The sequence below is a fragment of the Plodia interpunctella genome, chromosome 4 (genome assembly GCF_027563975.2).
Source record: "Plodia interpunctella isolate USDA-ARS_2022_Savannah chromosome 4, ilPloInte3.2, whole genome shotgun sequence".
Taxonomy (NCBI): Eukaryota; Metazoa; Arthropoda; class Insecta; order Lepidoptera; family Pyralidae; genus Plodia; species Plodia interpunctella.
Genome location: NC_071297.1, coordinates 3,143,721 through 3,171,693, shown reverse-complemented (window position 1 = coordinate 3,171,693; position 27,973 = coordinate 3,143,721). Strand labels below are relative to the sequence as shown.

The 27,973-nt window shown below is 34.1% G+C and overlaps 1 protein-coding gene across 3 annotated transcripts; it reads left to right on the top strand.

The window, feature by feature from the left end:
* The first annotated feature begins 1,494 nt into the window (after positions 1 to 1,494).
* On the top strand, positions 1,495 to 26,991 carry LOC128669355 (venom dipeptidyl peptidase 4-like). 3 transcript variants are annotated; one of them, XM_053744123.1, is made up of 18 exons: positions 1,495 to 1,781; positions 13,850 to 13,915; positions 15,606 to 16,074; positions 16,525 to 16,619; positions 17,467 to 17,544; positions 18,269 to 18,533; positions 19,196 to 19,365; positions 19,907 to 19,998; positions 20,472 to 20,589; positions 20,920 to 21,012; positions 21,255 to 21,391; positions 21,862 to 22,057; positions 22,574 to 22,758; positions 23,223 to 23,417; positions 24,087 to 24,244; positions 24,658 to 24,743; positions 25,174 to 25,299; positions 25,884 to 26,991. In XM_053744123.1, exons 2-18 carry the CDS (start codon positions 13,868 to 13,870, stop codon positions 25,971 to 25,973), a joined length of 2,601 nt encoding a protein of 866 aa, XP_053600098.1. In that variant the 5' UTR covers positions 1,495 to 1,781; positions 13,850 to 13,867; the 3' UTR covers positions 25,974 to 26,991. The 3 variants fall into 3 exon arrangements, with proteins under 3 accessions (XP_053600098.1, XP_053600096.1, XP_053600099.1); XM_053744121.1 differs by lacking the exon at positions 1,495 to 1,781 and adding an exon at positions 11,766 to 11,851; XM_053744124.2 differs by lacking the exons at positions 1,495 to 1,781; positions 13,850 to 13,915 and adding an exon at positions 14,802 to 14,974.
* Positions 26,992 to 27,973: the final 982 nt, after the last annotated feature.

Sequence of the window (27,973 nt, the reverse complement as noted above, 5' to 3'; positions counted from 1 at the left end):
ACTATTTATTTGACTGTTCTTTGGCATTACGTAAGTATTATTTCCTTGAGTAAAACTAGAAACGAACGGGTAAAGTCGGCTTTTACGTATGTAATAGGTAGGTGGGTACAATCATTTAGTTCCGAGCAAGATACCTCGGCACTTGTTACTCTAGTTAGCATACTATGAATATTTTACTAGGCTCTGAACGTTGGTACTTACCACTGCTGACACTGAGTCTACAAATCGGATAAATTGTATCACGAGTTCACGATTATGCCATAAAAATAATGGTGTAGGTAACTATATTTCACTTCTATTTTAACTTTAAAGACATCTATGCCAACTCGTATCTGCGATAAAAAGGGTTTGACCGACAGTATATAATCCATAATTTCATGGGATGGCATTGACATATCAAAAATACTGGCCAATGAATGTTTGTACGGAATCCTTTGTGTATAAATCAGGCTTGAACTTTGCTGGCTATTTCATTTATGTTCCATCACTAAGTATAGGTAATCTAAAAATATTTTTTATTTTCTTTTCTCTCATCTCTATGGCTCTAAACTTTTAGTTTATTTCAACTAATCTGATCGATCCATTAATCCGTGGCATATCATATACTTAGCTATAGACAACATAATATTGGAAGTGGTTAGATCTCCACTAATAATTGTATTAGTACTAGTAATTATTACTACAGTTATATGTACACATTTACTTTTTTATTCTATAAAATATTAATCCATGTTTTTCTTTAGGGATTTGAATCAAACATGGCATTTCCCAACGCTCTCAGAGCTACGACAACGTGCATTTTTAATGTCTGATTAGCTGAGATAATGTCGTTAGCCGCTCGCTCTGCATAATTTAGCACAATCGCACTGGCGAGCCGCGCTTTTTGGGGTAAAATTATGGGTTTTAGCTCAGCCTTGTTGTAGATATGTGGATTTAATTACGATATTGGCAATAAGTAGCTTATTGTCAATATCCAGCTCCCACCTATCTCCACACTAAAATCACCCCAATCCGTTTGCTATGAAGAAAGGACAAATAGTACACACACACACACTCATATTTAAAATAATATCTAGTTAGTATGGATTGTTTATTTTTATCGTAGTTATTTAACTGTATTTTTGCATGAATTAAAATTGTTAACTACCTTTTGTGACTTTGAATTCAATTACATCTAGATTTATATCTAGCTAGTCCGAAGGTTTAGTGTTTATGGATTTTATCACAGTTACAAACAGCAAAACTTCGAGCTGGAAATGTCAGCGAAACGAAGCATGGGTACATTTAGTAGCACTAGGCGACAAATGAAACAAATTGAAATGTCAACGACATGCCTGTTTGTATTGTACCAGTTTAATTGCACTCATAAGCGTAATAATTCCCGCTGGATGCAATTAACTGCTCCCATAGCATCATAAATCCCCAATTAACCTGAAGTCTATGAAAGCGGAGTCGAGTGGGTAAGCCAACTCAGTTTAGCAGCAATTTCGCGCCAGTCCCTCCCCGCGTGCGGACGTCTAAACCTCCTTGAAAACTCCGCGTTTATTTACAAATATGGCCACATGGCGCGCTGACGTTTTACCGCCAATTTATTCATAGTGATGTCAAATATCAATCTTGTTACAGCGGATTAAATTAATCAAGTGTCGAGTGCATAGATTGAAAAGTAAAATTATGTTATTTTTTCGTATAAAGTGGTAAACTTTTGTGTTTTCGTTATGTGCTGGAATGCGTTTACCTTTATGATTTTGGATTTCAAAGTTGTGCGAGTACAAAATTTTGTGAGTATATAGTTGTTTTAGTTTTATTAATAGTTAATTTGCAGTGAAAATGTTTGTCATGAAAATAAAATGTATTGTATATACTTAACAGACGCATGCTTTGTTGTGTTGATTGTAATGCCACTCAGTAAAGATTTCCGAGCTCTGTGGTGGTAGGTGATAGGACATTATTGTGAGGTCCAAGTGCTTAAACTATGGTTTTCTTTAAGATGAAAACGTCAAACTTCATCTAAAGTAGTTCTATCTAACAAGCAAACGGTTTTTTTCCGGTTTAATTTCAATATTTATAATATTGAAATTAAACCGGAAAATAACCGTTTTCGTTAAAAAAGGAATATATAAGGAAAGGAAAGGAAGAAAATAGATTAGAAAGAACTTAACTATTAGACACCCAAATAGGTGCACTTTGTATGCATGTTTACAAAACTTTGAGTTTGAGAACGCAGATCTCCATTTTATCAGTGGAAGTTATGTCGATGATATTATTGTTTTATCTCTAATACAAACACTGTAGTGATGTGGCATGTGTTGGATTGGATCTATTCTAGATACACATTCTCATTGGTTTATAAAAAAACGTATCATTGTTTATGTAATAAGTAGTCTTGTTACACATAGCCCACATAGAAACCAAGGCCTACTAGAGACATTTCAAACGGATACACGATTTACCATGAGTACGTAGGTATAATTTTTTTATAGTGCCAATTACATACTTGTGTACTTACATATAATAATGGTTTATTACTTTAATTCCGGGTTTATCTTGTTTGGTAAATTAAGTAGGTATTTTTTAAACTAATTGTTTCTTTTTGTATACGATTTATTAAATTTACTGAAAGCCTAAATAAAAGGCTATGTTTTTATACTACCAAAGCAAATAGGCATGCGGCCCACCAGATGGTAAGTGGTCACCGCAACCTATATACGCCTGCAACACCAGGGGTGTCACACACGCGTTGTCGGCCCTGAATCAATCTTTTCACGCCCTATTTTCAAGAATGTTGTAGTCTCCAGGGAAAACCTCGCTGCATACCGTGGTTTGCCGTCATTCCACCTCAGTGTACGTGGGAGGAAGTTCATTCAAAGCGCACTGCAAGCGACACATCGTGATCTATGTTGTGAGAATGAATCCACCGTGGCGTCGGCGAGAGGTTTTGTAGTTTGATGGTTTGCGTCCGACATTTACTAGGCGTTGTTTTTGTTATGAGAAGTTTATACTTAGCAGTTGAAAAACTCGTGCTTTTTTGGGACTTCTAATGCCACTCACCTAAGCTATTATTTCTAACTCTAGACAGTAAATTGATTCTTCCTAGCGCCTGTAAGAAAGAAAAACTTTATTCAGCAAAAATACAGTTTTTTTTTGCTTACATCGTGCCGACATGGACCCCAGCTCAGCTGTATGCTATGCCATAACGCTGCTATACCAAAATACAAATACATACACGGCATCACCTAAAGATTGAAACTTGTAGTTGTCATGCCATACGTTCGTAAAGTATAATAAATCACTTACATAACGAGCATAGATATTTATTTGTAATGTTGCGTGATGCTCCAGTTATTTTATTGCATTATTAGAGAAACAAAAAGAAAATATTGATACTATGTCAGCATTAATTTTCTTCAAGTAAATTATAGTGCCTTATATACTAATATAAGGCACTATAATTAATAGAAAAAGGAATCCAGGAAAAAAAAGTCCACACAGCATATGAATATTTTTGCACACTCCTCCCATTCGTACTCCAAAGAATTCATCGTCTCTATTTGTGTTACATTATACGTTATTTAAACTTCATGTTTTTTACTTTTAGTTTCTTCTCACGATAATCAGAAAAATAAATTTAGTGTTAACTAAATATATTTTCTGTGATACATCACTGTGTTGTGTGGTACAACACGGATGGAACGTGAAGCGATTGGGACTGCGATTGGGCACTTTTTGGAATCGTTCGATCGGGTCTTGAAATTAAGTAGGCAGTATCAGAGTTATATTTCAGAGAAGGGTTTTTTTATATTATAAAATTATAACAAAACCCTATAAGTAACTTTCTTCTTTCTTTTTTTTCCGTGGTCTCAACTCAAAATTACAAAAAATATATTAGTCCATTCTGATACAGTATTTGGGACCGCTATAGGGATATCTCATGATCAGGCAAGTCGTCTAATGATCGGCACGGTTAAAAATACAAGTAATACGCAGTGTTAGTAAACAGTCGGGAAGATGAAAAATAAGTTAGAAAAACATAATTGTCTAAATTTCTGAATCTTCCGATGGAATTTTGTTTGAAATCAATGGATGGGATATACTATACACTTGGTTTTTAGCGTGATGCAAGAGAGGTGAAGTTAAATCGGGAGCAAAACTCCAGACGGTTTGCGATGCCTTCTAAAACATTCTAGTACCATATTCAGTTCCCAATGGATAGCTAAAGTTAACCCAAGTACGTTATATATCATTCAACAAAACTAGTATAAATGTTCTGAATATTGCAACAGGTTTTCAGAGTATAACAAGTGCCTAGCTCGAGCTAACTTTGTTTTGTGTTGTGAAACTGGGGTTTAGAGCAATTACCTATTAATGTAGTCGGTTTAAATTGTGGATAGGTCACATACATTTACTGTTAAAGTTGACTGTGCAACTAGGGTGAGTTGCACAGTTAAAATTATACTCATTCAATAGAAACATGCAAATATTCTTTATCATATAGTTACGGCACTTTCAGGTATGTAATATTAGCTTCTTTGATTATTAAGTATCAAACACAGTATACCACCAAATACATGTTCACAATTGCCACCACATAGAGCACCCTGCATGGCAGTTTGTCCAGTCGACTGTACCCTCTTTTCAAATGCGGTAGTCGTATCACACGTAGGTATCACTCGAATGCATTTCTCTTTGTTACTCAACAGCGTGACGAACGAACCCTGAATGTCAACTGTACCACGACCTTATCCCAGTTACATGTCAAGTTGCCGAGAAATGTAAACAGACGGACAATTATCTGTCGCAATTATGTACGAGGCTACAGTGGTGACGGGCGAACCCAGGCCAAAACTGGACTTTTTCAGTTTCAGTCACACGTGAACATGACATGTCAGATGTTTCTGTAAAATTGTATCATTTCCTGTATGTATTTTTATTTATAGGACTTCCCAAAGATGGTAGCTTTATATCCTCATAACATACAGGCACACAGGGTAGGTATTTTATTTTTCACTGCTAATTTTTTAACAATATTAGTTACATGTAAATGGAATACAACAACGTCCCAAATATTTTTTATCCCATATATTTTCCACAAAACAAAACATATTTGTAATTTAATTTTTTAATTAGTTGCAACATTCGGAATTGCTCGTAAAATGTTTGCAGTGAAAAGAATCCCTTTTTATAATTTCTTGAATTTATTTTAGTATGCACTTAAAAGTTTTTCAATTCCTTTTCGAGTAAAGCTGCAGGATAATATTACCTAAATTACAAATTGGCTCTCAATTTCTTAGGTAATTATTGTCTCATCGAGTCAGGTTTCTGATATAATTAGACTTCCTAAATTGCATTAATATTTTGCGTTGAAATGGCTCTCCAAATTACATTTTAGCGTTATTGTTTCGTTTGTTGGTGGAAACATTAAATTGCTTAGTTTAAGATCTTTATTTTACCGGTCTCTCTATATATACTTACTTACTATATTCTTTAAGGTTATAGCAAGTAGTAGGTAAATGTAAAATCTTTGAAATATTTAAATGTAGTATCTAATTTCGAATCATTGTCAATCTTTAATATCATTAATCTACATTACCTATACCTACTTAATTTTGTTTTCTTGTCAGGCCAACAAGCTGTGTGCATGGAATTAGTAGGTACTCGAAGTACTTACTAAATCCATGGCTGTGTGTCTTTTATTTTCTGTTCTGTCTATACTATTGTTTAAGTTTTAAACTGTTGTGTGCACCAATAAATAAACAAATAAACTCAAAATATAATAACAAAGTTATTGGTTAAATGAAATTTGATTTCAATTTTGAAGTATTGAATCAACTAATTAGTAAAAACTATACACTTTTGTATATATTTTAAAAAAGTGTTAATAAATTCATTTCACGCGATCAAACTTGAATGACAACACCTATTGTGTACCATCCAATTTTATATTAGCATTTGTTCAAAGGTTAAATTGACTGGAAATACATATGCGATAAACACGAATATATTTACCTATTGTTGGATATTTATCATATTCATATATTCCTTCTTCCTTCCTTTTTTCTTTTCCTTTTATTCCTTCAAAATGTCGAGAAAACATTAGAAAAATCTTCATTAGTAGTCACAAGTATTTTACATTTAGAAAAGGTACATTTTGGTATCACTCGATAACATGGTAACAAGAAACCTTTACTGTAATATCTTTTTAACTATTTTTAAGGTAAGGTTATACATAGCACGATTTGCAATTTGCTAAACAATCAGTCATGAAACTCATGAATTTATTAAAAACAAGAAGTCTCCTGTCGTCCTGATAAATTGTACCTCTTAGTTCCCTATTGTGCAAAAGCAATTGATTATGCGTGAAGTATAGCATGCTAAACTAGTCAAGTCTTTGTGTCCTACTTAAGGCAACTACTGTTAACTGCTAATATAAAAGGTAGACTGTGCGCTGTGGATGCACAAATGATTTTCACCTTCGTTGCATAACGATTACGTCTTTAGTACCTACTAAGTATTTTGAACTAATGTAAAGACCTGTTTCACAGCTTGCGGACAAGTATCTGATAGCCTATGTGTGCCATATCAAACGGATAGCTTTAAACAATGTGTTTTACAAGTGTTGGATATGTGTTGGATAGTAGGTAACTGCCCAATCACATAAGGCAGATTTATATTGCTGTTAGTTTACTTATCTGTCAGATTACAGTATGATATTTTATCAGAAGATGAAACTGGCTCTTAGTAAAGGAATTATTCAACCCCAAATTGAAATGGCCTTCGTCAGGTCCATAGTATTCCTATAGTGCTTAAATAATGACTCTTGACTTTTGACGGATCTTCGGTTTTAATTAGCTTTATTTTTAATTACTACGAGTACGACAAAAAGGAGTAATATATGTTCCGGAAAAAAAACCTAATTTTCTTATAATGAGCTACCTTAGTTCAAAAGTACTGCGATTTATGTTCAAAGGTTCCAAAAAGTGTATGCTTGAAATTATTGAAAAGTGGACGAAGAGCGATAGTAGGCATCGTGCTACTAAACTCGTTAGACATTAGTTTAGACACGTGATCTACTAAAGAATCCTTTGGCAATCTACATTATAAATAAATAAATATAAATATATTAGGACAAATCACACAGATTGAGTTAGCCCCAAAGTAAGTTCGAGACTTGTGTTATGGGATACTAACTCAACGATACTATATTTTATAATAAATACATATATAGATAAACATCCAAGACCCGGGCCAATCAGAAAAAGATCATTTTCCATCATGACCCGACCGGGGTTCGAACCCGGGACCTCTCGGTTCAGTGGTAAGAATCTTACCACTGCGCCACCGAGGTCGTCGAAGTCGTCGTCATTCAAGGGCACCAATGCCTATGCCTGTAAGAATTGTATCCTATTGAATGTATGTATTTCAATTAATAATTCCTATAATTTAAAAAAGGCAATAAAGATTATTGTCACTATTTTGCTGCAGTAAAAATAATTATTATTTTGGTTTGGATTTACTGAAATTAATCAAAGTATAGAGCGTTGCGTCAGCATCAGATGGGTGACAACAAACATAATGATTGGATTTGATTTGTGTAATTACTGGGGAGAAATATCAGAAGCACTCGTGACGAATTGCCCCTCATACCCGTACTCCACCCCCCAGGGCGCATTGATTGGATCTGCGGGGACGATTTTATTGGAACTCTGTTGTTTCTGAGTTAATTAACCCTTCACGTTGTTGATAGAATAAAAGTGGTGAGAGGTTCTCTGCGAAACTTTAAGCTGTAAGGGTGGTCATGTATTAAACACATGTAAGCTTAGTTAAGAACCTATGTTCTCCATGTAATATCTTATTTAAATGTAATTACTTTTATGGATAGTCAAACAAGCCTCAACAATTATGCGGATTTTGACACATATCAATGAAGAATATGAATATTGCCTACTTCTGATTCATAAATACCATCGCCGATGATAAATACCCATGAGACTGAAACTCCTGACGAAACTGTATGAATTGTGGGAATAAATCTTACAATTTTAGGAAAAGCCTATAATAAAGAGCAATAAATAAGCACAGCTGAACTCAAATGTATTGCAATAACAATATAGTCAAGTATAGCTGGTATTTACAATAAATATTATAGTTAGACTAGCCATGACTTTCGGGAAATTTTTGGCATTTTCCATTGCATTCGTGAAGATCACCTGACCATGAAATTTCAATTTGCAGCTGCACTGACTCTTCGTAATGATATTAGATCCAGATTATGTCTTATCTCATCGAATTAGCGATTACACAGTAATGTATGGAAGTAATTATACGGTAACGAGTCGTATAATTACAGGGTCAAAACAGGTACGTACCTGTTTTAACCCTGGTACTACATAACTAAATACTATATAACCTACCCTTGGTTAGAGAAAAACTAATATGTGCATGCATTCTTGTAATTCTAATGAATGAATTGGATTGAACAATTTAGATGCCTATGACGGAATGTTCTTTGCAATACTACGAAACATAAAACACATATCACGTCATTGCGTACTTAATTCGTTCCCTCGTTTTTTTACACGATGCGTACACGATAAAAAAAAGAGACAATATGTAGACGTTAGTAACGTGCTACGTGTGTGCACCTATGTTTCGTAGTTGGACTTCTGGTTCGAATTTTACTAGTGCTAGAAAGAAAGAAATCATTTATTCGGCAAACACATAAAAAAGTACATAGTGCTACGAGTTTGTGTACTTACCAAATTTACTTATGATGTGTCATTATAGACTACCACTTGTTTTCGGTTTGCATATATTTTTTTAAATTAATAATTATGAACTAGTTATACTACTTTAACTAGTTATATTGTACTTTAAACATAAAGGTAATCAGAAAATATGATTGACGTATTCGATATGTAACAATTAATTATTGTTAGCACACCTGCAGTACTTACATTATATAAATAAATACACTTGGGTAAACATACAATATAATTATTCCCAAATACTTGTCTAAGTGGGTCACCGTCTTTAGGTATATTATAATAAGATCAATCGAATCTTATCTTTTACCGACCTAATCACATTTTTGTAGTTTGCATTGTGGCATTATTTGACAGATAAAACAATTGCTAATATTATGTATGCATTTTAATGTAATTTTTATCTTTAATTTAATTTAAGTGGGCGTGGTTCCGCCCTAGAATAAGACCACTCCATATACTTTCGTGAATGTCGTACGAGGTGATACAGCCTAGGCAGCGATAGGTACCAAATAGCATTTTTTTTTCCAATATTTTTATTTATTTATTTTTTCAATATGTTTTTTTCTTAAGCTGACCAAGGTCAGACTCGACGGAGCTAACCCCAAGGGCTTCGCTCCGTTGCAACCCTGAATGCAAACGGGAACACACAAGCAAGGATGCGAGAAATTCTGCATTGTTAAATCATGGATTAGTAAAATATTTTATAGTATATAATGTAAAAATTATAAGTATTTTATAAGAGAATATTTTTTTTTGCAAAAACAAAATTCTTTTTCGTTAGAATATAAAGAAATTTATTTTTTCGTCAAATTGAATTCTAAAACAGGTTGTGTGTGAGTAATTTCCTCTCTAATCCGATACAGTATTGGGAAAATTAGGGATCGGTTCACGGCAATTTGATGGTAATGCTCCTTTGCTTGTTTATTAGAAAGAGGCGCAAATAAAGATGCTTCTTGCTCTAGCGGTCTTTTGTGAATTGTGTTATAAACATTAATATTCATTGAAATTATTTGATGGAGCGACAATCTGAAGTGTTCGAATTTATCGCGAACAGACAGACAGACGCGACAGAGGACTTTGTTTTAGATTATGAGCCCTCAGACCACACTCATAAAGTGAGGTCTAAGGAACTAACTATACAAATTAAATTCACGCTAGAATCAGGTCAGAGACAATACAGAAACGGCTTTTATTTAATAATCAATGTAATTTAATTGACTTTGCAATTATTTATGTTCTATTTTGTTTTATTATTTGTATTTTTAATAAATGAATTTATATTGAGTAAAAAAAAATGACAAACTTAAGTAAAAAAAAAAATGTAATTTAATTAATTAATGTTATTGCAATGTACCTACCTATTTCATATATTAAGATATATTAGGACAACATCACACAGATTGAGTTAGCTCCAAAGTAAGTTCGAGACTTGTGTTATGGGATACTAACTCAACGATACTATATTTTATAACAAATGCATATATAGATAAACATCCAAGACCCGGGCCAATCAGAAAAAGATCATTTTCCATCATGACCCGGAACCCGTGACCTCTCGGTTCAGAGGCAAGCACTTTACCACAGCACCACCGAGGTCGTCATATCTTAGTTTTCTAAATAAAAACAATGTAATTTATACATTTCATTCCAACCAATGTATAAATTACAATAATAATTTATTAAATGTCACTTGAATTACGTGATGTAAAAAATACAGGTCAAGTACGAATCGGTCGACACGGGTCACATCATTGTTAGGACTTAAAGAGAACTTTTTGCCCTATTTTTATTGTTACCATTACTACGGCTTAAATTTGTATTGTATTAATTACAGTTGTTGGAAATTAGCAACATTTTAATATTGTCGTACGTATTTTAGTGTGTGACGTACAATAGTTAATATTAACACTTCAAAGAACGATACGAACAACTTACGAGCACACGCTCGTAAGTTGTTCGTATTATATTCGTATTCGTTAGTGTTATATTATCTTGAAACTTCACATAAAGAATTTACTCCCTGTCTTTTGTTTTTTTTGTATCCAAGTATGTTGTACCACCCTTAATAATTTTAGCAGGCGAGGGTTAAAGTAATTTGTTACTTTAACCCTCGCCTGCTTTGCAAATGCAGCCAGCTTTGGCTGGCTGCATTGCAATCATCAATAGAAATAAGAAAACAAAGTTATTAGGACAATTGTTACTTATACAGTGGGTACTCTATTGAGCTATAACAGATGAGGATGTGCATTGCATTAAACACATTGACATTGTTAATATTACAATGAAAATATAATATTTAATAATTACATGACAATAGTGAAGAAACAGGTTTCAGAGACTATGTCACCTATCAGGAAGTATAGATCAAAACATCATTATGATAACATTGTTACTTGTCGAAGAAGAAATCTATCGAAGGTATATCTTTTCAATAAAACGAATATGACGATAATAGTAACCGAATACGACTGAAACAAAACACACAAGGAAATATTCAGATAAAAAAATACAGTCCGGATTTTCGCACAAAGAAAATACGCGAGGAACGACAAAGAACAAGTTCAAGAATATTTTGATAAAATTATGTATACGGAGGAAATTATTATAATAGGTACCTCCGAGGGAAATTGAGGGAGACGAAGCGTCTGCGGAAATGGGAAAGGCTGGTAATCTTCCCATTTCACTGCAGCCCTAAAGGTAAACACGGGAACTCGCTTACCTCTTTCGTTTAACGATTGAAGTTGTAAAATTCCATTTCCGAACGGATTTTTTGTGACAAAATTTGCGAACGGGCAAAATGGTCACTGGAGCGTGAAAGTAGCATTGGGTTTGAAAAAATATTGGAATTAAATAAATTCGATTTCCAAAGGAGTAGAAAATAATAATACGAGTAAAATGTTAGTAATTTTTGATTCTGAATACCTATCTATAATTCTTACCTATCATGCAACTACTGATTACTATTTAATTCTACATATCTATTCATGATAGTGTATCAATAATATCTTTATTATACGTTTAATTGATCTCAGTCGGTTGGGGAATCGACCATAGGCCAGTCCAAGTTGTTCAATTTTTGTGTGGAGGTAAGTTATGTTTTTTTTTATATGACTGAAAAATAGGACGTAAATGATTGAACGTTTTTGGTAAAACTATGGTATCTCGTTTCGCATCACAAGTGATTCGAACCACGGTACGAATCGCCCAAGAATATATTTTGAATAGGTTCTTTCGCACCGCAGCGCCGCCAGGAGCGGTATGAATGGCCAAGGTACCTTTTGGAGCGATTGGGACCACGGGGCGAAACGATTTATATATATATCAAAAACATATTTTTGATATATTACATATATCAAAAATTTAAGGTTACGAATTATTTATTTGTACAGATAAGAACAGGGGATAGTGATAAAACCAAGTTTAATCAATCAAGTTTATATGATCGGTAAATTTTGAACTATATATACACAAATAGATAGGTACACATGGTAAAAAAGACTATTGTTTATATGACGTGTAAAACTAATTTTGATCAATAGATTAATTTCTTGGAATGTATTTGCGCATACCATCTTTTGCGTCCACTTAAGGCGGCGGCGATGTTCACATAGTAAAAAAAAATTGTGGGCTTATGATATTAAAATGTAACTTGAATATTATTTTTGTTTTTCTATCATTTTGTGCTTAACTGTACTGTGTATTACGGCTGTACGATGTGTAAAAAAAACTGCTTTACTGTTACTCACTGTGGTCCGAATCAACTCAGTCAAAAAAGTTTTGGGATATTCGCATTCGGCATATATTCGGTGGTGTGAAAGAACCCATAGAGGGTCGTAAAAAGGGCTCTTGGGCAATTCAAATCGCGATTCGAATCCCTTGTGGTGCGAATCGACTAAAGACCCAAACATATCTACGTATAAAATACATTTTCAGTGAAAAGAACTATAGTAGGTTTTGAGCCGTGGCCTATTAAAAAAAACGCGTCGTTCTTATTCCAATATGAATGAAAACACGTACGAATTTTGGCTTCTCTAATTTATCTATAACACTAACTACTAATTTTTATTTTTGATGACTTTTTTATTTACTATCTATAGCGTGCGAACCGTTTATTGAACTGAAAAAGGTTAAATATATAAAAGTTTAAAACCATACTTTAAACAAATTAATTTCTAGTTGTATACCAAACTTCGTAATAAAAATACGATCATGATAGAGTTTTTACCTTAAATGCTTAAGTATATAAGAAAAATAAAAGCATCGATCTACATAAACGAAGAAAATTTGTAGTCTCATTCGTCGTATTCAAACATACCTAATTTCAATAAATGTCTATTCAGATATATTTTATGATGGCATATTTGTAAAGATAATACGTGTGGTGATAAGCCAAGTGTAATAATTAATACATTATCAAAATTACCATCATTTTATCGCTAGGTATCGGGAATTTACGATAGATTAATCTCGGCTGAAAATTGTTATTGATTAAAATATTTACCAACCTCTCGCCGGCTCGGGGTTACATTCCCGCAGGGGTTTAGACGTTCATGTCATCCGTCCTGTATTAGAGGAGTTTAATTACCCTCGTCATTTCTTTTACTTTACGATGATATTGACGAGAGTTCTACAAATATTCTTCATCCGTATAAACTATAGAATTAGTAATTGTATTATCAGCTTGATAATGTCCTAAAATATTGACATTTATAATTCGTTGTTGCCCACAGCTCTGCTTACGGTAGCTTTTGACCTCTGGTATTTTAACCATACATATACGAGTGAATCCAAAATTTCGTGAAAGTGTGGCAGATAGACAGATAGATTTTCGCAGTTATTAGTATTTGGAATTATGTAGCTTTGGTTCCTATGGGAACTTTCCTTACAACCCAGAACCACCTTTAGAGTCCTTCCTCGAGGATCAGGAGGTCTTCTAAACTTAGAAGTCTAGCATAGAGTTTTATAATTTTCTAAGTTTAGTCCTTTAGACTTAGAAAATTATATTAATCTTAATCAAAACTCTATGCTCCATGTCTAAATTGTATGTAGTTATTATATACTTATTTTACGATTTCTCGTTACAGGTGTGAGCGATCAGTGGAATGGCGGAGAATGGCAATACATCGTTGGAGATGGGCACCAGTGACCAGGTTTGTTCAGCACTGCGTTAATGCCTACATTAGGACTTGTTGTTGTTGTGAGGTTTTATTTGTGTCCCACTGTTATTTGTATTACAAGTGTGAAAATCCAGGTTGATTTTAAATTAAGTTATATAAAAACAGTTTCAAAATTCTATCGGTATCTAGATAAGTAACCTGTTTCTATTATTGCAAAGATTACATGGTGATTTTATTTTTGTAGGTACATATTTTTACTACGTCTTTTGGTTCGGCTACAAAAAGAGTTTATTTGTATTGTTTTGTATACATATGGCAGGTACTTATAAGCGGATCGCTCATAAAAATGATTGTTTTAGCAACAGGTAAATTTTGAGTTCAAGGTACTTCTAAAAATGGTCAGGTAAAACGTGTCTTTGAGGTGATACAGGGCTTTCACAAACCTATGTTGAAATATATGAAATATAAAATTTTTTTTATTTGTAAAAAATAGATAGAAATAGAAGATGAATTGTAGAGATTAACATTATTAAGTGTTTTCAACAGCTAGGTCGTGGGAGCTCCTGTAGGAGTTTCGGGATAAATACTTTTTTATTTATATGCAACTAGCGACACGGCCTGGCATCGCACGACGTCTGTAGGTATCCGATGAGCTGCTGAAATTACTAAGCCTACTAAAGAATGAATATATAACACCTAAGATGATCATATAGTCGTTTCAAGACAAAGTGCGATATCAAATGGACGTATCCATTTAGAGAGGGTAATATTTACAAATTAACACTTAACCTGGAAATTGGACATTACGTAAATTGAATAAATAAACACGATATCGATAACCTAAGTTGATAACCCTGAGTACTATTGAGATGAAAAAATCTTATCTTATGTATCCATTGTGAGTGCAGTGAGTAAGAACCGTTGAGTGGACACAGTCATTGAGTTAGTTTCATAATCTATAGAATAATAATCTGAATAATAGTGTAGCAACGGAATCAATTTGTACACTGTGTTTGTGGTAGTCTAGATTTATTAGTTAATTGTTTTCACTGTGGTAATGTGCGGGATGAATTTATAGCATAAAGAAAAAAGGTGAAGTTGAACTTTTTTTATTATCTATAGGTACTATTACTATAAAGTAGTAAGCGTTTGTGAGTTTGTGACTTTGTGAGTTTGTATGTTTGAGGCGGGTAATCTGCAAAACTACCGAACCGATTTCAAAAATTATTTCACCATTAGAAACGTGCATTATGCAAGATTGCCATAGGCTATATTTTATCTAAAATTCCCACAGGAGCGAAGCTCCAGGCAATACCTAATGTTGAAATATATGATTTAAAATATATAGTCTCTGCTTTTTTTTGGAAAATTATGTGCTTATAAGATAAACAAATATTACATAATGAATTAAATGAAAGATTTTGATAAGATATTGTAATCACGTCATATGTATATGACATATTTTTAAGAGTTTTTTAGTATTAACTGATCAAAGAGGAAAAATATCCTTTGTCTAGTTACTAGGATTGAAGTAAAACGAGGGGACACAACAATAATTCGAGAATATATAATAAAGAATGTTGATAACAAGTTACTATTTAAATAGGTACGTTCTAGTATCTCTAAATACTTAATTACATCATATATTGTTTTACCTGTTGTAAAGATGGTACTTAATTATATAGGTAATTAGCCTCAAATACATGTCTTTTCCGTATTTCAGGTCCTGGTGGCCGCGAAAAGAAAGAAAAGGATAACATTTATACTCGGTTTTGTGGCGATGTTAGCAGTCATAGCTGTCGTGGTGACTCTAGTCATAGTACTGCCAACGGGAGATGGCGGCACTTCTGACCCCATCATCTCCACAACCGAAGGAACAAGTGTACCGTCAATAATAACAACACCATCTACTTCAACTACGCCCGAAGTTACTATACCTACAGAAGCAACAACAGAAGGACCAACAACGACAACTGAAGAGCCGACTACTGAAGAGCCGACTACTGAAGAGCCGACTACTGAAGATCCGACTACTGAAGAGCCGACTACTGAAGAGCCGACTACTGAAGAGCCGACTACTGAAGAGCCGACTACTGACGCAGTCACAGTTCCTCCAGAAACGATAATTGATTTAGAAGATATTATAGGAGATACATATTCGCCACCTTCGTTCGATGCCACTTGGGCAGATGGTAAGATACTTCCTTATTCTTTTTTGCAAAAGGAGACTGGCCTAATTATTTTTCAAATTCAGATTTTTAAGAAATACATGTACAGGGATTCTCAATATTGAAAGCTAAATTATAACATTTTCTATTATACAACGGAAAAAAGTAATTTTTATTTAACTTTATTCAATAAATGATTTTTTATTAAATAGTATGTTCTAATGGATCAAGAATATTAATGGGACTCATTAAAGTGTAAAAATTAAACTAAGTATGATTTTATAACATAAGATCAACGAAAAAAGTAGAATCGAGTATCGGTTTCCTATATGGAAATTAACTTCACGAATATCTCACATGAAACAAAAAAAAATCAAACAACATTTCTGTGATATGTATGTGATAAATTCATGCTCTTCAATTACTGTACTTTTAGTGCATTAAAGTTATTTCAAACAAACAAAAAAATTTCAGGTAGCGATGTCGTTATCAGGAATGAGAATGGTGATTTAGTTCTTTTTGATGTTGAGACCAACACAACAAAGTTGCTTCTTTCGAATTCATCTGATGTGAGTAAAATTGGTTTTATAGTTTTAGGTAATTCCGTATTATTTCAGTATGTAATCGTAAACCGTTCGCCGATAATATCGTTTTTGAACCCGACTATGGGAGGAGAGAGTTATAAGTTTAACGTGTCTGTTTGTCTGTCTGTGCCATCGTAGCAGCCAAACGGCTAAATCGAATTTGATATAGTTTTTTTGTATTTATTGTATTTTAAAGATAATTTATAGGGAGTATGCTAATTGCAAATTGTACATTTAGCCGTTTGGAAACTATCAGCTTTTTTCTAGCAATGTTAGCAATATTAGACGATGTTAGCAACTTCGGAGAATTTGTTATTTAATTTTAATACTATTTAAAAAAAGAAGTCATAAGTTTCGAAATAAATAGATGATAATTCATTCGGTGACATTCGAAGGACAATAAGAAATGGTTAGGGCCAATTATTCTCTTCTAGTGTTTGCTATAAATGATATGTTATATATATATATATATATTATTTAACGATGTTTTTGCGAGTTACATTTCATGCAGTAATACAAACAAATATAAATAAGTAGTAAGTACTTAGTAAATACATAACAAAGCTAACATTAATCTTTGCTGGCTTATTGTATAGTCATCGATGTTAAACGTAATATTTGGTTTTGTCGTCATTAGTATTTGTGTCCAAATAATGCTAGTAGTATCTCTTATATCAATACTATTGTTAAAGTGAAACAATAATAAATTATTTAACACATAATTGTTCCTCAAGGATCATGCTATCAATCTATTGATAACAACCGTACAATAATCCGCCCGGTATATTTATTATAATATTTATTATAAAAGTATCTTAATTTACAATTACAGATATTGCAGCGTTCATCAAGATCAGTGCTCTTAGCACCCAATGAAGAAGAAGTAGCGTTGTCTTACGACGTTGTACCGGTAAGTTATCCCATCCCAATCCTGCTAATATTGTAAATGCGAAAGTTTGTGAGTAATGTTTGTTACTTCCTCCCGCTCAAACGGCGGGACCAATTTTTACGTAATATTGAATTGACACATGGGGTACATTTTATTCCAAAAGTACGCGATTCCCGCAGAATACTCAAAAAGTCTGATAGTCAGTAGCGCTTTGTAAAGTAGATGGCACAAATGTGCATAAAAACAAGTATTTTTAAAATAATTACGCGGATAACATCGCACTGTGCAGTTAATAAATAATAAAACTATTTTCAAATAACTTTTTCGTCTATTCATATTTCTCTGATTGTGTTGAAAAGAATATAGTTATTTTTCTAGAATAATTCCATGTACCGTGATGATGAAGTCACAAAGACTAAATAGCCAATATTCTGTCTTTTTTATCAGCAATCCGCAGTTTAATCGTTTAAAAGCGAATTAATAGGTATATGTTCAATCATATTTTACCATTAGTAATAATGGGTTTCACCCACAGAAATATATTGATTGATTTATGTGATTTCTACCTTCATCTTATCCATAACATCTTTAAAATATGAGAAATCTACATCAACAATGAAGTAAACTTTGAAATTTATTATCTTAGAGCCGCAATAAATTTTCGTTGCTCTTTCATGTTAATTTTGCTCCATAAGATACTTTGTTCGATATAAAAGGTATTATAATAAACCATAGCTCTTATCAGCTTTACAGGCACAGTTTCCTCGCACAGTACGCTGTAGTCAACATTACCACTGGCAACACCGTTCAGATCTTGCCTCCAGGTGTTACCAGAAATACGGACGGACTCCTTCAGAATTTCGTTTGGGGCCCCTCTGGAACATCGTTGGCCTTCGTTTACCTGAACAATATTTACTACCAGGCCAATCTGTCTGTAGACCCAGTGCCGATTACTACCACTGGCCAGGTCAATGTCATCTACCACGGCATTCCTGACTGGGTTTACGAAGGTACGTTAAAAATTATAAATGAAAAACATTACTATAATGGCTGTATGTACTTTATCACTTATATCAACATATTATGTAGTTGATTATCAGGAAACGTACATACAGCCTATTACATTATTGGCCTTAGAAAGTTGAAAATAAGTGATGGTTATCATTGGGGAATATCTGAGCACTACGAGATGATTTCCCGGAATTTCCAGGGCAACGGGTAATTATGGAATTTTCACGTGCTTATGAAGTCGCCAGCAAAAGCTAGTACAAGCGCATTGAACATTTTATAGTAATATTATGATGCCTATAGTTTAGGATTACAAATTCTTGCTAAGCGGTCGTGTGCTTCTATTTCATTCTTGTGAATCAACAATCAATGTTTTACTTCCCGTCAGGAGTCCTTTCGCTTTATATGTTAATCTAGTATAGTATATATTATTTTTGACAATATTTATTTCATTTAATAAAGTCTTCAATAGAATTTCCGTTACGTATATATTTTCGCGCAATAAATATATTGATAACTTGAACATAATACGGATTACAGTGGATAGTGTCACCATTGGTGGTTACAAAGTTTCATGAGTCGCGACACTGCCTATCATCATAGGTTAACTATATTAACCCGTAGTTCTAAGGAGCCGTGTATGATATTCCTTTTCATTGTTCAGAGGAGGTGTTCTCATCCAACAACGCACTCTGGTTCTCTGCCGACGGGACCAAGATCGCGTACGCCTCGTTCAACGACACGGACGTGAGGGTCATGAGAGTGCCGCACTATGGCGTCCCCGGCAGTGTTCTGTATCAGTACACGCAACATCATGAGATTCGTTACCCTAAGGTATGTACCGGACCAGCCCTACCGGCTTTGACTTAAGTTTGTAAATGCAGAATGCGCTGTTTGTAAAAGTCATGCCTTTCAGACTCCTTTAGGCGAACATCTACAACCAGTGTTAGCAAAAATACACTGGATAAGAAGAATATTAGACACATTAACATTTCTAATCTAAGTATTCACTTTCTTCGCCTATATGTTCTTCCCAGTTTAAAAGTAGGAAAAGCATTTGATGTAAGCAATAGTTCCATTATAATTAATAGTATAGTTATATCACATTTTCAAAAATGTTTCTGCTTTCCTTTTTTATTCACTAACAAGTTCATGTACACGAAATATGTCACAGGATAATTATACATGGAGTACTCGTATTTGTACAAAGATACTGTTCTTATAAAAAGACTTTCTTTTCGGTCGTGTTTTTGCAGGCAAATTACTTTGTTGTTATTATGTGAAAATTAATTTATAATATGTATACGTTAAATCTCGACTTAGTTGATCATACATATAGAAGCATGCGTCTTATAAAGTTAATATGCCTTTTCAGTCTGGTACTACAAATCCGATAGCCAGTGTCACTATCGTAGATCTGGAAACTGGTGAGGATACTACCTTCGAAGGCCCTGAGGATCTCAACGAGTAAGTGTTCAGTGTTCTAAAACGACAATATTACAAATATGTGGTTGTTGCCTTACAACTTTGTTTCTAAGCAAACATGACTATTATTGTATTTACCAAAAGGTATCTAAATCTGTGCACATGATAATATTTTAGAGTAGTTATTGTCATAAATAAAATTGATGTTATGTAAAGGGTTTTTTGATATGACCCGTCCCCAAAGGTTTCAAAATAAATGTAAGAGTAATTAATAGTTAAAAATTATACACAACATTTTTTTCTTTAGCTGTTTGTGAAAGGTTTTGCACGATTTTACAATCCTTCTGCGTTTTTTCTGACAATTTGAAATTATTTTAGGTGAATCTACATTTTCGATTTTCGAACAAAGATAATGGTGCCAAAACGCATATTGAGATGAGTCAGTCCAGTTCGTAGTATTCCATTTATTCATAGTCATTAAAGTTAATGACACATCTGTTTCTAATGTATTTCAGGCCAATCTTGAAGCCTGTCCATTTTGTGAGCAATGACGTAATCGCGCTGATGTGGACTAACCGTGCCCAGACCACATTCGTCGTGGATCTGTGCACCCATCTGGGCAACTGCTCACGGGTAAATTTGCCTACAACTTTACGATATTTATTTGACCGCAAAGGATATTCTTATTCTGCTTCTTTTAAGTAGAATTTTGCCTATCACATTTCTTTCGAGATGAGTCTTTATTGATGAGCTCATGGCACGTCTAACGATAATAGAATCATATGTTTCTATGAAAAAATTGATTAGTGTCCGATTTTTTATGCAATTGCTAATCCTGGTTTCTTTACTAAATATCACTTTCAATATTCTTTTGCATAGAAGATACGAGCCTATCATTCCAATATCATGTAATATTTTTTATAAGTATTACATTTTTTTCACTGCGTACATTTTATTTTACAGATTTTCACGTATACCGAAACGAATGGATGGATCGACAACATTCCACTTATCTTCAACGAGCAAGGCAACGCCTTTATTACGATTTTACCGTTTGTGAGTACCATTATCAATTATTTTTGATCGGATAATTATAATAGTGTCACACTTCTTGGCGTTTCCATCTTTCTGCTGTAATCCCATAATAAAATTAAACGATTAAAATACTATTTGTGAAAACTTGATTAGTAATTAAATATTTATTTTAAAAAAGCAATCCGTTTATCATTGTGGCGTGGTGTTTAGCGTTCAATTAAACCATGGAAGTCGTCGAATGTATCGAATATGTTTGATTTCAGGCTGTAGATGGCGTGAGGTACAAGCAAGTGGTGCAGGTGTCGGAAGGCGCCGCGGGCGAGTTATGGACTCTCCAGAACCGCGTCAACACCGCTCACACCGTCACTGGCATCCTGAGATGGACCTCCGATAATTCCATGTAGGTCCTTGTATATTATAAAAAGAAATCGCGTCTATTTGTCTGTATCAAAGTGAAAAATTACTGGACAGATTTTTGTACGTGTTTCACCAATAGATATTTTGATTCTGGAGGAAGGTTTTACACAAGCGAAGCCGGAACGGGTCATTAGTTATTAAAATATAATTAATATATGACCAAATTACACGAATTAGAGATACTAACCTAACAATACTATAGAAACATTGACTCTTTAGTTTAACTCAACAATTCAACATTTACGATAAACAAATAAAGTGTAACCGTGTAATTACTATTGTTTGTATAACCTATCTTTTTGTAATTGTAATCTATTTGTTTGTAAAAACCTCAGTACAGTAATTACTGAATGATAATAACATAGAAAAAGTAAATCCTTACAGATACCAGGATAGTTGTACAATAGATCGACTTTACTCATATAATAAAATGAGCGAATTTATTAATTTCAGTTGGTACAAAGCCACTCACGTCGACGACTCAGCGGAGCAGCACATCTACAAGGTGGAGACCGCGGGCGCGCTCAGCTGCTTCACGTGCGCCGTGCGCGAGTGCGGCTACAACGACGGCGACCTCAACAGGGCCGGCGATCTGCTCACCGTCAACTGCTTGGGACCTAATATTCCACAAGTCTTTATTTATAACACTGTAAGTTCTAATTTTGTTTGAAAATTCACTACATCTTTTGCCACTTTTAAAGTTCAGACTTTCGATGATGACGTTGCTGTAAAATTTGATGTCGTCACAAAAAACCTGCTATCTTGTATTTTTTCACTAATAAACCGATTGTAATGAAATGATAAAATTTTCAATTAGCTCAATGTAGTGAATGATGATGATTACGGAAATTAACATAATCATATAAGTAGTTAGTACAAGATCTTGTCTAAACTAGGTGAATGTTGCAATATTCAACAGTTGCCTAATCTGCATAAAGTCATCAAAAATGAACAAGGTTACATTTCGTACATACAGTATGATTCAACAACTGCGACTCCACCGTTGCCACATCTTCAGTATCTTCATCGTCAGTGTGATTGGCTAAAGTATTCTTCGAGCCGCTGCATTGATTTACCGGGAAACTATTGATGATATTAATTTTTACCTCGAGTAATCATAATATATTTTAATGGTATTGTTTAACGCTTAATTTCTTCATTACAGTCTGGTGACCTAATTCGTGTATGGGCTGACAACACTCAGCTCACTGAAGTGGTATCACCGTTGGTTCTTCCCGCCACAATCCGTTTGTCCGTGCCTTCGCCCGAGGGTCTGCCAGAAATCGATGTCCTAATTCAGGCGCCACCAGACTATGCAACTCGTACTAATGTTCCATTATTGGTTTACGTGTAAGTATTGTTTGTTATACGTATTTTTTCTAATCACTCATCTCTATTTCAGTTTTTAGCCTTGAAATTGATATAGGTACCATGATATTATTATCATTAGTCGCTTCCCGCTGTCTGTCCCCCTATGTATGCTTAGATTTTCGAAACTACAGATTTCGATGTGGATTTTTTAATAGATGGTGTGATTCCTGAGGAAGGTTATGGTTTTTCTCGAGCGAAGCTGGGAGAGGCTGCTAATAATATAGATAGAGTAGATATACATTATAGATTAATATACATGATATTGTTCTTCTAGCTGTAGCTGCGAATATTTTGGAATGTAAAGTAACCCATAACGTCGAATCCTTTAAAGTTTTCGTGTGACATAATTTTTTTGTGGGATCGATATTATCATGTGAGATAATTTTAGTTAGGGTTAATCGAGTCAGAATCACCACTGAGCTGGATGGTGGATGGATTTGCAGGTACGGAGGCCCGGACACGGCGCTGGTGACGGCGGAGTGGCTGCTGGACTGGGGCACGTCGCTGGTGAGCCGGTTCGGGGTCGCGGTCGCGAGGCTGGACGGCCGCGGCTCCGGGCTCAAGGGCGTTGACAACATGTTCGCGCTCAACAGACGCCTCGGCTCCGTTGAGGTGGAAGACCAGATCTATGCTACAAGGTAAACTTTTAGTTTTCACTTATTTAAAATCGCTTACTTGTACAGTATATATATTAGTTTTTACAGAACTATAAGCCAGGTACATGAACCCTTATCGGGTATTGCGAAAACAATGTTGTCCAGACAATGGTATAACTAAAAAGTATATTTACGTAAAATGTATGGTTTTGAATTATCTTGTTTATGATAAAAAGTTTGTTTTCATAAAATACTTGCAGATGGGAATAATTATGCATAGATTTATTACACATCATACATGAATTACATCATTGACGGTTCATAATTTCTAATATAAATAAGATCTGACCATGAGAACAATAGCAAAAATAACAACTAAGGAAATTGGTTGACCTTCCCGAATCACTGCTGTTGTTAACCAATTGCCGTTTATGTGAGATCGTCCTTGAATATCAATAAAGAAAGCCAGCGCCCTAACAGTAAAAAGTATAAAATGGTTAAGACAACCACGTTCTACGGGATTAAGTATATATTTCTCCTCTGTGGTATGAAAGTTACCATGCCCATCCGCTATCTGGAGGACCTCGGTTCGATACTCAGCGTGGGCAAATAAATGTTTGATCATATATGTTTCTCAGTATTTCTGGTTGTATTCTGTGTTAAAGTTTTTTATGCTTAGTGTGTTGTACATATGTGCATTTCAATTTGCAGGTACCTTCACGATACTTTGCCGTGGTTGGACAGAAATCACTCGTGCATCTGGGGCTGGTCGTACGGCGGGTACGCGGCGTCGCTGGCGCTCGCGCGCGGCGGCGGTGTGTTCCGGTGTGCTGCTGCGGTCGCTCCCGTGGTCGATTGGCGGTTTTATGGTTATTATTTTTATTAAAATTTCCAAGCATTAGCATCATCAACAGTCACAGGGTACTGTCGCCACAGAGTAGCGAGTGCGACACCCCTGATGTTGAAGGTCACTTTTATAGCATATACGAATCATCTGGTCGTTCGCATGACTATTTGCCTGCTTGGTAGTATAAAAAACCTCAGCCTATTCGTATGGCAATCAAATGGCAGCGTGTTTTCATATTTGACTGACTCTCCAAAGATATTTTTAAGTATTACACACACTTGGTTATTATTATGTCTATCACACACACTGTCCGCTTCCTAAGTAATATTCAGCTCGGAAACTATAGATATGCTTCCAACTAACTAGTTCACAATAAAGACCTAGAGCAAAAATACTAATAAGAATTGAAATATAAAATGTTTATTTTATTTTCAGATACTATATACACAGAGCGATACATGGACACCCCCGCAAACAACACCGAAGGGTATTTGGAGTCCTCTCTACTGACTGACGATGTCGTGAGTATAAAATGTACTTTTATTGGGTCTCACAAAACGAATGGATTGTAATGTCCATCTAAGTAAGTATTCAAGCATCCTAGTTACAGATATTTTAAACCATTATTCCGTCTATTATATCAACAATTTGTCATTAAAGCAATTATAGTAAATTAATCCAATTGCTACAAGGGATAATATTTTTCATGTATCGCTTGCTTCTTTGTTGCTTTGCCACCGTCATTATCGCCCTTTAAAATAAAGAACCTTTCCAAAATCTTAAAAATCAAATATTGACAAAATTTTACACTACCTACCTCCAACACAGATTATTATCCACAAATTAGGGTAGTAAAAGATTCTTGTCTTTGTTGAAACTTGAAGTAGGGTCATAATTGTTATCGAAATGCTCAAAAGTCCCCCCATCTATGTCTTCACAAACGTGCCCCAGGCGGAGGCGCTGCGCGACAAGCACTACTTCCTGATCCACGGCACGGCCGACGACAACGTGCACTACCAGCACGCCATGCTCATCTCGCGGCTGCTGCAGCGGCGGGACGTCTACTTCACGCAGATGGTATGCTGTCTTGATTCCTTTTGATGTGTTTAGCAACACACTCGAAAAGAAAGAAAATTTCTATCTTGTTATATAAGTAGAAGAAAGATCTTTTACGCAGCCAGAATTCCGTTCAAAGAACGACACCACGAAAGTGGCGTCCGCGAACTCAAGTTTCACATGAAGGTACCATAGATAAAATAATAATTAATGTTATCTATGGTACCTACCTATAAATTAAAATTTCGATGTTAATTTCTACGTTATTCTGCGTTGGTCCGTCGACGGATGTCGGTGGCGCAGTGGTAAAGTGCTTGTCTCTGAACCGAAACATCCCGGGTTCGATCCCCTGTCGGGTCATGATGGAAAATGATCTTTTTCTGATTGGCCCGGGTCTTGGATGTTTATCTATATATGTATTTGTTATAAAATATAGTATCGTTGAGTTAGTATCCCATAACAAAAGTCTAGAACTTACATTGGGGCTAGCATAATCTGTGTGATTTGTCCTAATATATTTATTTATTTATGACGGAGGATTTTCATGATTGTTAGAGACGTGAAAATTAAGAAGTGATAATATTTTCGATTTATTATTTTTACAGAGCTACACCGACGAAGACCACGGTCTGGTGGGAGTGAGACCGCATCTGTACCACGCCCTTGAAAAATTCCTGTCAGAACATTTGTGGTAATAACGATTTCGAAAGTGACAGCTGTAAAAGATATTGTAAATCATCGATTTGTAAATAGAACAATGTCTATTTTGTCTTGAGACAAAGTACAGTCGAACGCATGTCAAGTTTATTTTTTTCGATTTAGATTTTCCGTAGGTTGTTGTGCTGTCGACTGTACATATGTTGTAATTTATTGTTGACGATCAATTTAAATCATGGTATTTATTTCGACTACCTAAAGACTTGAATTTCGAAAAGTTAATTTAAATATGTGGTAGCAGAAATGTTATGTATATCCTAAGTTTGGAGTGCCAACATGAATATAAGTATAAATGTATATAGTATTAAAAAAAAAGATTAGTCTCCTATCCTCATGTCTAGAGAAAAAAGAAAGATATAGAAGTACCATGGTACTTATTTAATATTTCTTTTTTAATCCAAGTTGTACATTACGAACAAATGTAATTTTATTAAAAAAAAAAACTTATTGTTACAAGCAAGTGGTCGAATTAGATTCATAGTAATATTATTATCAAAACTATATTAAAGTCATTATTTAGTAACAAAGTATTATTTATTTATATTAACTGTGTATTAACTGGACCGCAACTTGAAAATACATGTCAAAATTGACGTTCGACTTTTTGACAGCTTCTTAAATAAATCGGAAATTTGACATGTATTTTGCATGTTTTAAATATTCTTACATGAACAAAGTATTTTATATATTTGACAATGTTACCTGTGTTAGTGCAATAAAAAGTTATTTTAAATTAAATAAATATTTATAAGCATAAAACTGCATTGTACATATTTTAAATGACAATTTATGAACTTTATGTTTTTAGAACTACTTTTCTAATCGATACTACAGGGTTACCAATGAAAAAAATCAGAGTTAATGCTTTTAAAAGTATTGTTTGAATTGAAAGTACCATATAATATAGAATTAATTATGTTGTATAAAAATATGACAGATATTAAATATTTATATTTCAATTTTTAATGTACTTTAAGTACAGAGCCTCTAAATAAATGTTTTTTGTATAAATGTGGTTTTATTACCATTCATATTTAAGTATATATTTTATTTAAGGTACTCGTTTAAAATTACCTAAGGTATTAAAATCCCGTTGTCCTGACACAGTGAGCCGGTAGGACCAATCCGTATGACTACGGTACAACATAATTTCTTCTATTGATGTCACGCTCGTATAATCACGACAAATTTATTTTCCTCATTGTCACAATGAGATGATTAAGAAAAAGATTTTCCTTTTTGTAAAAAGGTCATTTAATAAATAATCAAATTTTCTTTAATCACAGCAGCTAGAAAATAAAAATATGGAATAAAAACAATAAAAATATGGAATACCTACACAGGAAGAAATATACCTATAATATTGAAATAAATGTGCTCGAATTTCGAAATTAAAAAAATACAGAAATTATTCACAAATGATGGATTAAGGCAATAGAACAATATGATGCCAACTGTGTCACTTAAACTGCCTATGTCTGTTTTTATGGTAAAGTTTATGTAGAGATTTGCCATCACATTTTTGAATTTTATCTTCATGCTGTGGTTCTTACGATGTTTCCTTTTACTGCAATCAAGTAATCTTTCTAAATTACAACACAATATTTCATTTACTGACACGAAAACTCAACCGATTTGTAATGAAATTTGGCAAAAGTATAAAAATGAGGATGTCCTAAATAAAATTGTAGCCGAGGAAGAAGAAGAAATCAAACAATTTCTGTCTCCTTTAGATAGTCTAGACTAGACAAACAGTCACTAACTTTTCCGTATTACCAACATGGCACTTAAAACTGTAAACATATATACATATGAAAATGTTTAAGTAGATCGGCTGAGTAGATAAATGTGAAGTTAGGATTTATGAAGTGAAACAGTAAGCATCTCACGTCAAGTATTTTTTTTCTTATGGATCCATAAAATATGGAGACGTTTCGTTTTAGACGATGTATCTTTACAGTCAAATAAAATTCAAGAT